Here is a 15,228-nt window from a genome sequence, read left to right as displayed (position 1 = left end):
GTGTTAATCAGCTTGAGGCGTTTCTTTTCCGCCTCCGCTTTCCGAGTTGCCGCGGTGCTAGGCACTTCGCGGGCGCGTTTAGCGGCGGGGCTGGACGGAGCAGGCCTCTTCCTCTTAGGAGGGCGTGGGGCCTCATGGACTTCCGCCTCCGAAGCAGCTTCCGGATCCGTGTTGCCAGTGGAAGGAACCTGGAGAAGAGTTCCGAGTTCACCTTCTTCGAGCGCCTCAAGCTAATGCATGTGTTAAACACTTAGACAAAAAAGTTCGAATACGAAGAAAAGCTATGGATTAAATAGTCAAGACGACGTACCGTGGTTCCGGCACCTTTCATGAAAATGTCTTTGTTGCACACGTGAACGTGAAGTTCATGCGGAACCTTGATGAGGAGCCGGATCCTCTTGTCGATGGCGTCGGCGGACAAGTTGTCTTTCGTGGCGCGCATTGGGTCGTCGCGCCCTGAGTACTGGAACATCAGCCGGTCCCTGTGCTGGAGCGGCTGGATCCGCTTGGTGAACCAGGAAAGGGTCAAGTCCTTCCCTGACAGCCCCTCCTCCGTGAGCTTGCAGATCCGCCTGACAGCGCGAGTGAGCTGGGGCGACTCGGAGAGGTGGGGGCAGTGCGTCCATGTCGGAAGCTCGGTGGCGGGACAGTTCTTGAATGGCGGCAGTCTCCTTGTGCTCGCCGGGTCGGAAACGTCCTTCAAGTAGAAGAAGCCTCCGGACCAGTACCGCGCGGATTCGTGGCGGTCGGTGTGGGGGTAGACGCGGCCCGGGCGGATCATGAAGGTGATAGATCCGCATGTTGCCAGCTCGGTGGAGTTCTGGATCCTCTCCTTCTTGACGGTGAAGTAGTATTGAAACAGAGGAAGCTCGGGAGTTACCCGGAGATGGCCCTCGCACAGGGTGACGTGATTGCTGATCGCAAGCACGCTGTTTGGAGAGATGTTGTGGGGTTGGAGCCCGTAGACCTTCAGGATCTCCAGGAAGAAGTCCGAAGGCGGAAACGAAAAACCCCGCTCCACCAGTGCCTTCGTCAGCACCATCTCATTGTCCTCCGGAGCTGGGGCTAGTTCATTAGGAACCGACCTCCAGCTTCCGGGTTGCAGGAAGCCCTCCGTCTCGAGGTTCGTCAGCTCCGTCCTGGTGGTGGTGCAAGGCCACCATTTTCCCTTGGCTTCAGCGTCCCGTTGGCGAGCCTTTGATTTTTTGGCGGCGGCCTCTTCCGCCTTGTGCTCCGCCTGATCCTCCCCGGAGGCCTTCTCCGGGTTAGCGGAAGTCCCTTCAGTTTCCTTGCCGGAATCCTTCGAAGGACCCAGCTTAACTGGAACGAAAGGTGGAGGGGCGGAGGAGATCGGGGTGGCCATGATCGGTTCAGAGGCTGGAGGCGGAGTCGTTGAAGACATCTGAAAAAAATACCGATGGCGGAAATGTTCTTTCGTCGGATCCAACGTCATCTTCCCCAAATTCATCCCTACCGACTACGGCGCGAAAGCGAAGCTCGAGAACTCACCGTAATGGAGTTTGCGGCGGTCGGAGTCGCCGGCGACGAGGTTTCCGCGCGGTGGCTCGCTGATGTTAAGAACAGGATGAACACGACGCGGCGGCGAAGTAACTCCGGTGATGTTCCGGTGAGATTCCGGCACGGCGGAGAGGGAGCTCGCGGCGGCGCTTGGCAGAGAGGTGAGAAGGGGGGTGAATGAGGGTTAGGGCGTCGACGGCGGATATTTATAGACCGGCGGGACGAGATCCGTGCTCCGCATCCTGTGGTCGGAACGCAAGCGTCGCGCCGTTGGATGCGTGACACGTGTCCTAAACCCTAAGCGGTAAAAATGGCTAGAGATAAGTTACCGCACAAACCACGCGAAAATGGCGCCAGAATTGGCGGAACCGTTTGAGTCTTTTAAGATTCCGGGTAATTGCGTGAGGATAAGTTGGCTCTCATTCGCGAGCGGGGAGTAACCCGGAAATGTTCTTTGGAACGTCGATGGATGAAGTCCCGCAGGATGGGAACATTTTCCGGCTATAAGTTGGAAAAAGAAGAAAATGTGAGGTTGGAGTTCTTCAAGTTTTTCCGCGTTACCAACATTTGCCGGAGATCATGATGGACTAGCAAGGCGGAAACAGCAGGTGAAACTCGGAGAACTCTGGGGGCTACTGTTGTGGGTATACTTCATGGGTGTACCATCGACAGTGCCTGGATCCGGCAAGCCCGGGTGGCCCACAGATGGTGGTGAGGCATGTGGCCCATCGGGCGGCCCAGTTGCTGTTGATCCTGACGGAAGATGTCCGGCCCAGGAGCAGGGAGCCAGATCCAACCGACATTGAGGAGGAACCCGGATCCACGGAGGCCCATTAAGGGACCCGGATCCGGTACGACGTAGATGGAAGGGTGGATCCTTGGCGTACACGGCAAGACATTGTACCGTAGTTAGGAAACCTGTATCCGGGTAGGACACTCCATGTAAACCCTAGATCCGTGCGCCTTTATAAGCCGGATCCTGGGAGCCCTAGAGGCAGAACCTCAACTCATTGTAACATTGCGAAAGCGCCCAGATAATTCCAGACAAGCAGCAGTAGGCCCTGTCATCGTGCAGGTGTTCCGAAGCTGGGTAAATCGCGTACCACCGTCCCGTGTGCACTCCGCCCTATGGTCCCTACTTCTTCTCCCCCTCGTGAGGATCCCTCCTCCGGGGTACCGTCGATTAGGCAACGACAGTCATGCTCGTCATACTCATTCTCCAACGGAGGTTGTTGGGCAATGGGAGATTGGACAGTGGGAGATTGGGTGGCTTCTTCTTGGCTCATGGGTGGTGGACTCTGATGCGTGTGGTTGACACGTCCGTTGGGAACCCCAAGAGGAAGGTGTGATGCGCACAGCGGCAAGTTTCCCTCAGTAAGAAACCAAGGTTTAATCGGACCAGTAGGAGTCAAGAAGCACGTTGAAGGTTGATGGCGGCAGGATGTAGTGCGGCGCAACACCAGGGATTCCGGCGCCAACGTGGAACCTGCACAACACAACCAAAGTACTTTGCCCCAACGAAACAGTGAGGTTGTCAATCTCACCGGCTTGCTGTAACAAAGGATTAACCGTATTGTGTGGAAGATGATTGTTTGCAGAAAACAGTAGAAACGTATTGCGATGGGTGTATTTCAGTATAGAGAATTGGACCGGGGTCCACAGTTCACTAGAGGTGTCTCTCCCATAAGATAAACAGCATGTTGGGTGAACAAATTACAGTTGGGCAATTGACAAATAAAGAGGGCATGACCATGCACATACATATTATGATGAGTATAGTGAGATTTAATTGGGCATTACGACAAAGTACATAGACCGCCATCCAGCATGCATCTATGCCTAAAAATTCCACCTTCAGGTTATCATCCGAACCCCCTCCAGTATTAAGTTGCTAACAACAGACAATTGCATTAAGTATTGCGCGTAATGTAATCAGTAACTACATCCTTGAACATAGCACTAATGTTTTATCCCTAGTGGCAACAGCACATCCACAACCTTAGAACTTTCATCCTTGTCCCGAGATATCAATGGAGGCATGAACCCACTATCGAGCATAAATACTCCCTCTTGGAGTCACAAGCATCTACTTGGCCAGAGCATCTACTAGTAACGGAGAGCATGCAAGATCATAAACAACACATAGACATAACTTTGATAATCAACATAACAAGTATTCTCTATTCATCGGATCCCAACAAACGCAACATATAGAATTACAGATAGATGATCTTGATCATGTTAGGCAGCTCACAAGATCCGACAATGAAGCATAATGGGGAGAAGACAACCATCTAGCTACTGCTATGGACCCATAGTCCAGGGGTAGACTACTCACACATCACTCCGGAGGCGACCATGGCGGCGTAGAGTCCTCCGGGAGATGATTCCCCTCTCCGGCAGGTGCCGGAGGCGATCTCTTGGATCCCCGAGATGGGATCGGCGGCGGCGGCGTCTACGGAAGGTTTTCCGTATCGTGGCTCTCGGTGCTGGGGTTTCGCCCCGGAGGCTTGATGTAGGCGGACGGGCAGGCCAGGCGGCGGCACGCGGCCCCCACACCACCGGGCCGCGCGGCCAAGGGGGGGGGGGCCGCGCCGCCCTAGGGTGTGGCCACCTCGTGGCCCCACTTCGTCTCCTCTTCGGTCTTCTGGAAGCTTCGTGGCAAAATAGGACCATGGGCGTTGATTTCGTCCAATTCCGAGAATATTTCGTTACTAGGATTTCTGAAACCAAAAACAGCAGAAAACAGAATCGGCACTTCGGCATCTTGTTAATAGGTTAGTTCCGAGAAAATGCACGAATATGACATAAAGTGTGCATAAAACATGTAGATAACATCAATAATGTGGCATGGAACATAAGAAATTATCGATACGTCGGAGACGTATCAGCATCCCCAAGCTTAGTTCTGCTTGTCCCGAGCAGGTAAAACGATAACACAGATAATTTCTGGAGTGACATGCCATCATAACCTTGATCATACTATTTGTAAAGCATATGTAGTGAATGCAGCGATCAAAACAATGTATATGACATGAGTAAACAAGTGAATCATATAGCAAAGACTTTTCATGAATAGCACTTCAAGACAAGCATCAATAAGTCTTGCATAAGAGTTAACTCATAAAGCAATAATTCAAAGTAAAGGCATTGAAGCAACACAAAGGAAGATTAAGTTTCAGCGGTTGCTTTCAACTTGTAACATGTATATCTCATGGATATTGTCAACATAGAGTAATATAATAAGTGCAATATGCAAGTATGTAGGAATCAATGCACAGTTCACACAAGTGTTTGCTTCTTGAGGTGGAGAGAAATAGGTGAACTGACTCAACAATGAAAGTAAAAGAATGGTCCTCCATAGAGGAAAAGCATCGATTGCTATATTTGTGCTAGAGCTTTGATTTTGAAAACATGAAACAATTTTGTCAACGGTAGTAATAAAGCATATGTATCATGTAAATTATATCTTACAAGTTACAAGCCTCATGCATAGTATACTAATAGTGCCCGCACCTTGTCCTAATTAGCTTGGACTACCGGATCATCACAATGCACATGTTTTAACCAAGTGTCACAAAGGGGTACCTCTATGCCGCCTGTACAAAGGTCTAAGGAGAAAGCTCGCATTGGATTTCTCGCTATTGATTATTCTCAACTTAGACATCCATACCGGGACAACATAGACAACAGATAATGGACTCCTCTTTTATGCATAAGCATGTGGCAACAATTATTAATTTTCTCATATGAGATTGAGGATATTGTCCAAAACTGAAACTTCCACCATGAATCATGGCTTTAGTTAGCGGCCCAATGTTCTTCTCTAACAATATGCATGCTTAACCATAAGGTGGTAGATCGCTCTTACTTCAGACAAGACGAACATGCATAGCAACTCACATGAAATTCAACAAAGAGTAGTTGATGGTGTCCCCAGTGAACATGGTTATCGCACAACAAGCAACTTAATAAGAGATAAAGTGCATAATTACATATTCAATACCACAATAGTTTTTAAGCTATTTGTCCCATGAGCTATATATTGCAAAGGTGAATGATGGAAATTTAAAGGTAGCACTCAAGCAATTTACTTTGGAATGGCGGAAAATACCATGTAGTAGGTAGGTATGGTGGACACAAATGGCATAGTGGTTGGCTCAAGTATTTTGGATGCATGAGAAGTATTCCCTCTCGATACAAGGTTTAGGCTAGCAAGGCTTATTTGAAACAAACACAAGGATGAAGCGGTGCAGCAAAACTCACATAAAAGACATATTGAAAACATTATAAGACTCTACACCGTCTTTCTTGTTGTTCAAACTCAATACTAGAAATTATCTAGACCTTAGAGAAACCAAATATGCAAACCAAAATTTAGCATGCTCTATGTATTTCTTCATTAATGGGTGCAAAGCATATGATGCAAGAGCTTAAACATGAGCACACCAATTGCCAAGTATCACATTACCCAAGACATTTATAGCAATTTACTACATGTATCATTTTCCAATTCCAACCATATAACAATTTAACGAAGAAGAAACTTCGCCATGAATACTATGAGTAGAAACTAAGGACATACTTGTCCATATGCTACAGCGGAGCGTGTCTCTCTCCCATAAAGTGAATGCTAGGATCCATTTTATTCAAACAAAACAAAAAAACAAAAACAAACCGACGCTCCAAGCAAAGCACATAAGATGTGATGGAATAAAAATATAGTTTCAGGGGAGGAACCTGATAATGTTGTCGATGAAGAAGGGGATGCCTTGGGCATCCCCAAGCTTAGACGCTTGAGTCTTCTTAGAATATGCAGGGGTGAACCACCGGGGCATCCCCAAGCTTAGAGCTTTCACTCTCCTTGATCATGTTGCATCATACTCCTCCCTTGATCCTTGAAAACTTCCTCCACACCAAACTTAGAACAACTCATTAGAGGGTTAGCGACAATAAAAATTAACATGTTCAGAGGTGACATAATCATTCTTAACACTTCTGGACATTGCATAAAGCTACTGGACATTAATGGATCAAAGAAATTCATCCAACATAGCAAAAGAGGCAATGCGAAATAAAAGGCAGAATCTGTCAAAACAGAACAGTTCGTATTGACGAATTTTATCGAGGCACCAGACTTGCTCAAATGAAAATTCTCAAATTGAATGAAAGTTGCGTACATATCTGAGCATCACTCACGTAAATTGGCATAATTTTCTGAATTACCTACAGAGAAAACAGCCCAGATTCGTGACAGCAAAGAAATCTGTTTCTGCGCAGTAATCCAAATCTAGTATGAACTTTTCTATCAACGACTTTACTTGGCACAACAAAACACTAAACTAAGATAAGGAGAGGTTGCTACAGTAGTAAACAACTTCCAAGACACAAAATAAAAACAAAGTACTGTAGGTAAAAACATGGGTTGTCTCCCATAAGCGCTTTTCTTTAACACCTTTCAGCTAGGCGCAGAAAGTGTGTATCAAGTATTATCGAAGGGTGGTACTCCTATAGCGGGATGTGGAGTTTTCTCAACCAGGCATAGTATATTAGATACATAAGTTTTAGCATCTCCCTTTTCATTAGTCTTAGGCGTGCTACTCTCATCAAACAAATTTTCAGGAACAAGCCAAGCATAATTATTTTCTAGTGCATCATTCATCGCTAGGAGCTTACATGGTATTGGTGCTTTGATCTCCCCACCATCATTAATATTATTAGTGTACTTTATTCTATCCATATCCATCTTTTCAAGGAGACTAACAAAATTGGTATAAGAACCAAGCATATTAAATTTAGCAAAGACCTTTCTAGCCTCTCTTGCTATACCACCAAATTCTCTAAGAAGGGTTTCTAAAACAAAATCTTTCTTTTCCCCTTCTTCCATATCACCGAGTGTAAGAAACATGTGTTGGATTATAGGATTGAGGTTAACAAATTTAGTTTCCATCATACGAACTAAAGCAGCAGCGGCAATTTCATAGGTGGGAGCAAGTTCCACTAAGTGTCTATCTTCAAAATCCTCAACAGTGCTGACATGATTGAAAAATTCTTCTATATTATTTCTCCCAATTATAGACCCACGTCCTACCGGTATGTTTTTCGTGGTAAAATTAAAAGGAAACATGATGAATCAAGTAAAGTAAATGCAAGTAACTAATTTTTTTGTGTTTTTGATATAGCAAACAAGATAGCAAATAAAGTAAAACTAGCAACTAATTTTTTTTTTATTTTGATTTAGTGCAGCAAACAAAGTAGTAAATAAAACTAAGCAAGACAAAAACAAAGTAAAGAGATTGAGAAGTGGAGACTCCCCTTGCAGCGTGTCTTGATCTCCCCGGCAACGGCGCCAAAAATTTGCTTGATGCGTGTGGTTGACACGTACATTGGGAACCCCAAGAGGAAGGTGTGATGCGCACAGCGGCAAGTTTCCCTCAGTAAGAAACCAAGGTTTAATCGGACCAGTAGGAGTCAAGAAGCACGTTGAAGGTTGATGGCGGCGGGATGTAGTGCGACGCAACACCAGGGATTCCGGTGCCAACGTGGAACCTGCACAACACAACCAAAGTACTTTGCCCCAACGAAACAGTGAGGTTGTCAATCTCACCGGCTTGCTGTAACAAAGGATTAACCGTATTGTGTGGAAGATGATTGTTTGCAGAAAACAGTAGAACAGTATTGCAGTAGATTGTATTTCAGTATAGAGAATTGGACCGGGGTCCACAGTTCACTAGAGGTGTCTCTCCCATAAGATAAACAGCATGTTGGGTGAACAAATTACAGTTGGGAAATTGACAAATAAAGAGGGCATGACCATGCACATACATATTATGATGAGTATAGTGAGATTTAATTGGGCATTACGACAAAGTACATAGACCGCCATCCAGCATGCATCTATGCCTAAAAAGTCCACCTTCAGGTTATCATCCGAACCCCCTCCAGTATTAAGTTGCTAACAACAGACAATTGCATTAAGTATTGCGCGTAATGTAATCAGTAACTACATCCTTGAACATAGCACTAATGTTTTATCCCTAGTGGCAACAGCACATCCACAACCTTAGAACTTTCTGTCACATCCCCGAGATATCAATGGAGGCATGAACCCACTATCGAGCATAAATACTCCCTCTTGGAGTCACAAGCATCTACTTGGCCAGAGCATCTACTAGTAACGGAGAGCATGCAAGATCATAAACAACACATAGACATAACTTTGATAATCAACATAACAAGTATTCTCTATTCATCGGATCCCAACAAACGCAACATATAGAATTACAGATAGATGATCTTGATCATGTTAGGCAGCTCACAAGATCCGACAATGAAGCATAATGGGGAGAAGACAACCATCTAGCTACTGCTATGGACCCATAGTCCAGGGGTAGACTACTCACACATCACTCCGGAGGCGACCATGGCGGCGTAGAGTCCTCCGGGAGATGATTCCCCTCTCCGGCAGGTGCGGAGGCGATCTCTGGATCCCCCGAGATGGGATCGGCGGCGGCGGCGTCTGCGAAAGGTTTTCCGCATCGTGGCTCTCGGTGCTTGGGGTTTCGCAACGGAGGCTTTAAGTAGGCGAAAGGGCAGGTCGGGGAGAGGCGGCACGAGGGCCCCACACCACGGGGCCGCGCGGCCAAGGGGGGCCGCGCCGCCTAGGGTGTGGCCACCTCGTGGCCCCACTTCGTCTCCTCTTCGGTCTCGGAAGCTTCGTGGCAAAATAGGATCTGGGCGTTGATTTCGTCCAATTCCGAGAATATTTCGTTACTAGGATTTACGAAACCAAAAACAGCAGAAACAAAGAATCGGCACTTCGGCATCTTGTTAATAGGTTAGTTCCAGAAAATGCACGAATATGACATAAAGTGTGCATAAAACATGTAGATAACATCAATAATGTGGCATGGAACATAAGAAATTATCGATACGTCGGAGACGTATCAGACTCATCTCTTGAACGGGGGAGGAGGGCCGGTTAAGGTCAAGCTCGATACGAGTATCAACCGTCTTGGTTGCAAACAACTCCAAAGCCTTGTCTTGTGACCCGGCCACTGTCTCCTTGTAAACGGACCAACGTTGCTCGGAGTTGATACGCATTGTCTTCCAACGGGTGTCCATTCCAAACCCCCACATTATGTCTTCCCTCTATCTCAACACCATCATTTGGCTCATTCCAATTCAACTCAATCCTCACTTGTGCTACCACCTTCGCAAACCTAGGGCTAAGGTCAAACACCAAGTCAACCTCTTCCGGGTCCGGCTCTATGTTTCCCTTCAAGAAAGCATCCTTGTCCACATGATGAATATGAACAATTCTTTCCATCCCCCTAGCATAATGGGAACAACACATACACACATGTGTTCATTAGTTACCATAATCATCGTAATCTACCCATACAAACTAACACACTACCATTTCTCCTACTTCAACAACCCTAACATCCAACCAAATCCACATCCACCCTCAAATCAACGAAATCCACATCTAGGGTTCACATGTAGATTCAACCAAATACACACAATCAATGGATGAAAAGGAGGGGAACGAAGGAGATTACCTCAAGGAACGGGTTGAGAACGATCTCCACGGCGATATCCAAGAGATTTGAGTACGGATTTGAGGGGGGAGAGAGAGAACCGAGCGCCTTCTTGAGGGAAGAAGAAACAGAGAGAGGAGAATGGCTGGGTCGGGCTGGGTGGGCTCGCGCGGCCACACATAAGTGGATGTGTGGCGCCCTTGCCACGGGCGGCACACTTTCAAAGTGCGGCGCCGATGTGGGCGGCGCCACACATCCTGCCACGTCAGTTTCGAGCACACCTCAGCGTCGAGGGCGCCACGTCGGATTGGTGTGGCATATGTGGCGCCCCACCACACAAAAGGTTTAGATGAGTGAAATAGTTTGCCTGGAGGGTCAGTCTGTGCTATAGTTTTCGTTTTAGAAAAGGGTTATTTTTGTGTAAATCGTTGTTCTTTTACCCTGTGCTCACTTGTCCGCACCGTTGGATGAGAATCGTGTGGTTCTTGGAGATATGGACGACGACTATGCGAACCATCTCGCAAGCGCGGTTCGTTTTGGCTGTTTCCCCTTCCTGGACTCCTGGTCGCATTTCGTTCCCCACCATTTTTCTCTCCCCTCCAGCCCACTGCTGCGTGGCGACGAGCTCGTTGCTCCCCGCCGGCGTCTGCGCTGCCTCCCGCCGGTCGAACCGTGCCTCTGCTGCTCCTACCGGAGACTTCTCAGGCGCTCGTCGTTATCATCCGTCGAAATCCAAGAGGAGCAGAGGTAGGCGGAGATCGGCAAGGGAGCACCTCGCTGTGATTTCATGGCCACCCCTTGCGATTCCCGGCGATTCACGGTGGCTACTGAGGAAAGGTAATGCACCGCGCCCTTTTGTAGTTGGAGTAGGATGAATTTCTACTAATGTCATGTGGTTTTGCGGGGTTGTATTTTTTTTTTTTTTTTTTTTTTTTTTTGCGATAAGGGGTCGTAGTCGTTTGGTAGCCCTTATTTGGTACGCTTTCTTCGTTTGGTCGTAGTTGATTCCATTATTCATTGTTCTGATACTCGATTTTAGTCTACTTTTCTTTTTTTTAGATCAACTTTAGTCTACTTTTCTGCATGTATCAACCCCTTTTGGTGTTGCTATGAAACTCCCCGCTGTTCGTTATGTTGCTTGCAAACAGAGGTTAGGAGCTCACACTTTTATGCATGCATTACCTGCATGAATCCATTGAAATAAGTATGCATGACTCTCTTTGGACTTTCTTTGGAACCGACAGGGTAGGTGCTTCATGTGTCCTAGGTGGGATGCATGTTTAGCTGTATATTTTAGTTGCACCTCAATGTAGATTACTATATAATATGTGATGTATGTACATCCCACTGTTTCTGTACAAGTATAATAGTTGGTTTGTACATGTAATTTTTATCACACAGAATGATGGGTTATTTTAGTTCCATTTATATTTACAAGTATATTTGGTAGTATATGTATGTAGTACGGCATAATTGGTTGATTTTATGTTCCCTGCATTTCTAGGTGTACATTAGCTTGCACATAGAAATATATTAGCTTTTGGACTAGAAATATATTAGTTCATCGTAGAAGTCTATTTTCAGTTTGGTGAAGTACATGTTTAAATGTCAGTGCCCCTGAATTTCTAGATGTACATAGAAGTATATTAGCTTCTGCACTAGAAGTATATTAGTTCATCGTAGAAGTATATTTTCAGTTTGGTGAAGTACATGCTTAAATATCACTGCCCTACATTTGTAGATGTACATTAGCTTGTACATAGAAGTATATTAGCTTCTGGACTAGAAGTATATTAGTTCACCATAGAAGTATATTTTACTTGCAGCGGGAATTCTTTCCCACTGTTTTACCCTAAAAAGAATAGAAGTATATTTTATACTTCTAGCAAGGTTTGCATATTGTTTTGTCACTTTTTTACATCTATGCTTTCTGTTGTTATGCCCATAAATTTATGTGCATTTATCAATCTGAACACACTTTCTCTCTTCTTGTTCTGTAGATAAGTGGTCGCACAAATATGAGCTTTGCTTGAATTAACAAGTATGTTTCTTGAAATAAGTTTAGGATTCTACGCGGATAAGCCAACACAGCAATGTCACCATCTTAGCCTCTGCAACATTGTATCCAGTTTGCAAGTTCTGACAGTATGGATGAATTCTAGACTATATTGGAGGAAGTAACTCAACGTGTATAGGAAAATTAGTAGATCTAGGTACGCATATTGGGGAGTCACTTCTCAAGTTGGCATGTTATGGGGAGAATCAGCTACCAAAACCATGTATATTACAACAAACTGGTTCATCTATCTGCATCATACAGATTGTTTTTCATTGAGAAAAAATGTGGGGGGAAGTAAGATCGGGGATTTCTCATCACAGAAGGAGGGTGTTTTTTTTGCTTAGAGGTGAGGATATAATTTACCTTTTTAGAAGAGATCGACCCTGCGTTTCAGGGATGTATATTTTACCAGATCCTTGCACCCAGTTCTTCTCCTCTTGATCTCTGTTACATTTGAAGTTTTTCCGGCTCCTTTCTGGTATCGTTTAGTTCGTGTATTCCTGGAGTAGCTTTTAGGCCAGCTGGTCCCAGGTAACGCACGCGGTTTCGGTGGGGTGAGCTGGCGCGCCCAGAAGTTCCGTGCCTTTCTACTTTTAGAAAGATTCGGTTCTCATCCTATTTCCCAAAATGGAAAAATCACCTGGTCGGACTGCAGCGACGCGAGCCTCCGATCTGTGCTCGCCGCCGGCGTCGTTGAAGGAGGACCCGGCCGTCGGCTTCCTGGTGCTTCCTCTCCAGCCTACCCCATCGCCGTGGGTGAATCTCCTGCTCCCTCTCAAGTCTCTTTCTCTATCCATCGGCCTTGTGTTGCTTGATTTGTTCACTTCTCCCTTATCCATTCACAGATCAGCATGCTAGTGGTACTGCCGTACTTGTAGTAGGAACTCTTCTGTTTTAGTTAGGCGACAAATTTATCTTTTCTGTAGGAAATGAATATAACCCCTTGCCTTGGGAGGGATAAGAATTTTGTACAAACGACTTTAAATGTAATAAAAATTACAAATAGGTCTTTGGACCATCTAGTGACAACTACAATGATTAGCGCGAGCCGAAAGCGTGACGCTGTCCTCACCCCTCCATCACCAGAGCCAGGCAAAGCTTGTCGTAGTAGAGTTTATTGTAGTAGACATACATGAATTCGTCGTGCTAAGGCCACAAAGGACTAGCGCACTAGAGCATCGACCATCGCCAATGATGACAACCGTAGATTGGAAGAGACTGACATGAAACCACACCAATGAACAAAAAAATTGACCGGATCCGGTGCTTAGTTGATAGATTTTGGTCCTCCTTTTTTTAACCCGTGTAACTGAGAGCCTATTTTCCTTTTGGATGCAATGGACACCCTCTTATTTCGTACTCTGGGTGACATTGTTGGTGCCTCTTTCCTTGGCCGGTGCTCCTTGTTATGCTACTTTCACTATGTTCTTCCTTATTAAATTGTTATGTATGTTATTTGTTTCACAATTAACTACTATATTGCACACGTACTTTATGAAAGTCTTGATACACACCTTTCATGATTGCATGAATTTCACGTTTCAACGAGTCACAATGTTTGAATTTCTTTGTTTCTGTATCTTATTAGGTCATCCATACATTGAATGAGATTTCGGGTCATCAAAGATAGTTCACGAGCCTGTCAAGTACTGATGCTGACTCTGTGAGGAACCACATTCAGAAGTTAGTTTATGAACAGAGCACTAGCGATGTCAGGTATGGATGGTATGGAACCACCTTCAGAGGTTTCTGCTGATCCATCACGTTCACAGAACATCATTGACGAGGATGATGATTGGGTGATAGTCAAGAAACAGCGGGTCACCATATTGATCCCTCCACTATCACCTGCAGCTGCAAGCCCTCAAGCTGGTACACTCAAAATAAGTTCCAGACTAACTAGCCTACCAAGAATGAGCAGGAGGAACTACCATGCCACCACAAAAAAACAGGTTACTATGAAGAAATTTCAGGAGTCCTCTCTTGAGGTCCTCGGAGTTGATGGCAGAATGAAGACAGCTCAAACCCATCCTTCTGAAAATATTGTCAATCAAGATTATGCAATGATGAGGGGACAATCGTCACGAAGTCCTGCTGCCCCTGCTGTAAAGTCTGACTGGACTAAACATGCAGATCATGCTGTTAAAGGACTGTTTCATCAGGCCGCTGAGATAGCAACAAGTTCACTTCAAAACACATATGAGCTCGGGCTGCCAATTATATATTCACCTCTCACAAATAAGGTATTGCGAGCACGGCTTCTTCAGAGACGGGTTGTTCAGTTTGGTGGCCTGAGGAATTGGCTTTTGACTTGTGGTCTTGGATGGTTTATCAGTATATTGGATAATGAAGAGATGGGGATGTATCAGATAGTCTCTCTTACAATGAACAAGCTGAAAGAGATGGGTCTTATCGCCGTAGGACCACGGAGAAAATTACTTCATGCTATTGACAGCCTCTGCAAGCCCCGCCAGTTTGAGATGTTTTCATGATCTCAAGTGTTTTCAGCTGGTTATATGTTTTGATGGTAATCAGTTCAATGACTGCAGCCGCATGCAAATCTATTGAATGGTTCAGTGTTCTGTTGCAACCCAGATCACAAGATGCAACTAATGCAAAAGGAAAATTAGAACCTGCACTATGAAATGATCTATTATAAGAACATTTCACTACAAGCAGTTGATGTCCTGTAGATGAAGATATGGGGTGGCATGTAAAAGGACTTCCTTTCTCTTGCATATATGTTTTTTGCTCTCTTTTGTGTCCTTGTCTTCTTGTTTATTTTGGACCGCTTCTCTTTGGTTCTTGGCTGTGTTTGTCTGAACAATGGTTGGTAACAAGTAGAATAGAATCATCACTTATCTGCTCATGTACATGGGGGAATTTCAGGTGTTCAGTAAACAAGCACGAAATGGCCTGTTTTTTTTTAAAAAAAATGGGAAAACAGATTGGTCTGGTGTTTCTTCATAAAAAGTTGAAGTCACACGTACATGCTTGACTAAAATTATTCAACCGACAATGAGTAGCTAGCCACATGCGTGGATTAGTCTTACAGTTCTTTTTTTGACAATTAAATCTTACAGTTAATAGCACTTCACATACAAGAAC

General features: G+C 45.3%; 1 protein-coding gene across 4 annotated transcripts; it reads left to right on the top strand.

The window, feature by feature from the left end:
• The first annotated feature begins 10,614 nt into the window (after positions 1-10,614).
• On the top strand, positions 10,615-14,875 carry LOC127300876 (uncharacterized). Of its 4 annotated transcripts, none has more exons than XM_051331073.2 (2): positions 10,615-10,898; positions 13,709-14,875. In XM_051331073.2, the coding sequence occupies exon 2, from the start codon at positions 13,812-13,814 to the stop codon at positions 14,610-14,612; it is 801 nt and encodes a 266-aa protein (XP_051187033.1). In that variant the 5' UTR covers positions 10,615-10,898; positions 13,709-13,811; the 3' UTR covers positions 14,613-14,875. The 4 variants fall into 4 exon arrangements, with proteins under 4 accessions (XP_051187033.1, XP_051187031.1, XP_051187030.1 ...); XM_051331071.2 differs by lacking the exon at positions 10,615-10,898 and adding an exon at positions 12,754-12,899; XM_051331070.2 differs by lacking the exon at positions 10,615-10,898 and adding an exon at positions 12,770-12,872.
• The last annotated feature ends 353 nt before the right edge of the window (positions 14,876-15,228 follow it).

This window comes from Lolium perenne, chromosome 7 (genome assembly GCF_019359855.2).
Source record: "Lolium perenne isolate Kyuss_39 chromosome 7, Kyuss_2.0, whole genome shotgun sequence".
NCBI classification, from domain to species: Eukaryota; Viridiplantae; Streptophyta; class Magnoliopsida; order Poales; family Poaceae; genus Lolium; species Lolium perenne.
This window is presented reverse-complemented; position numbering and strand designations above follow the sequence as displayed.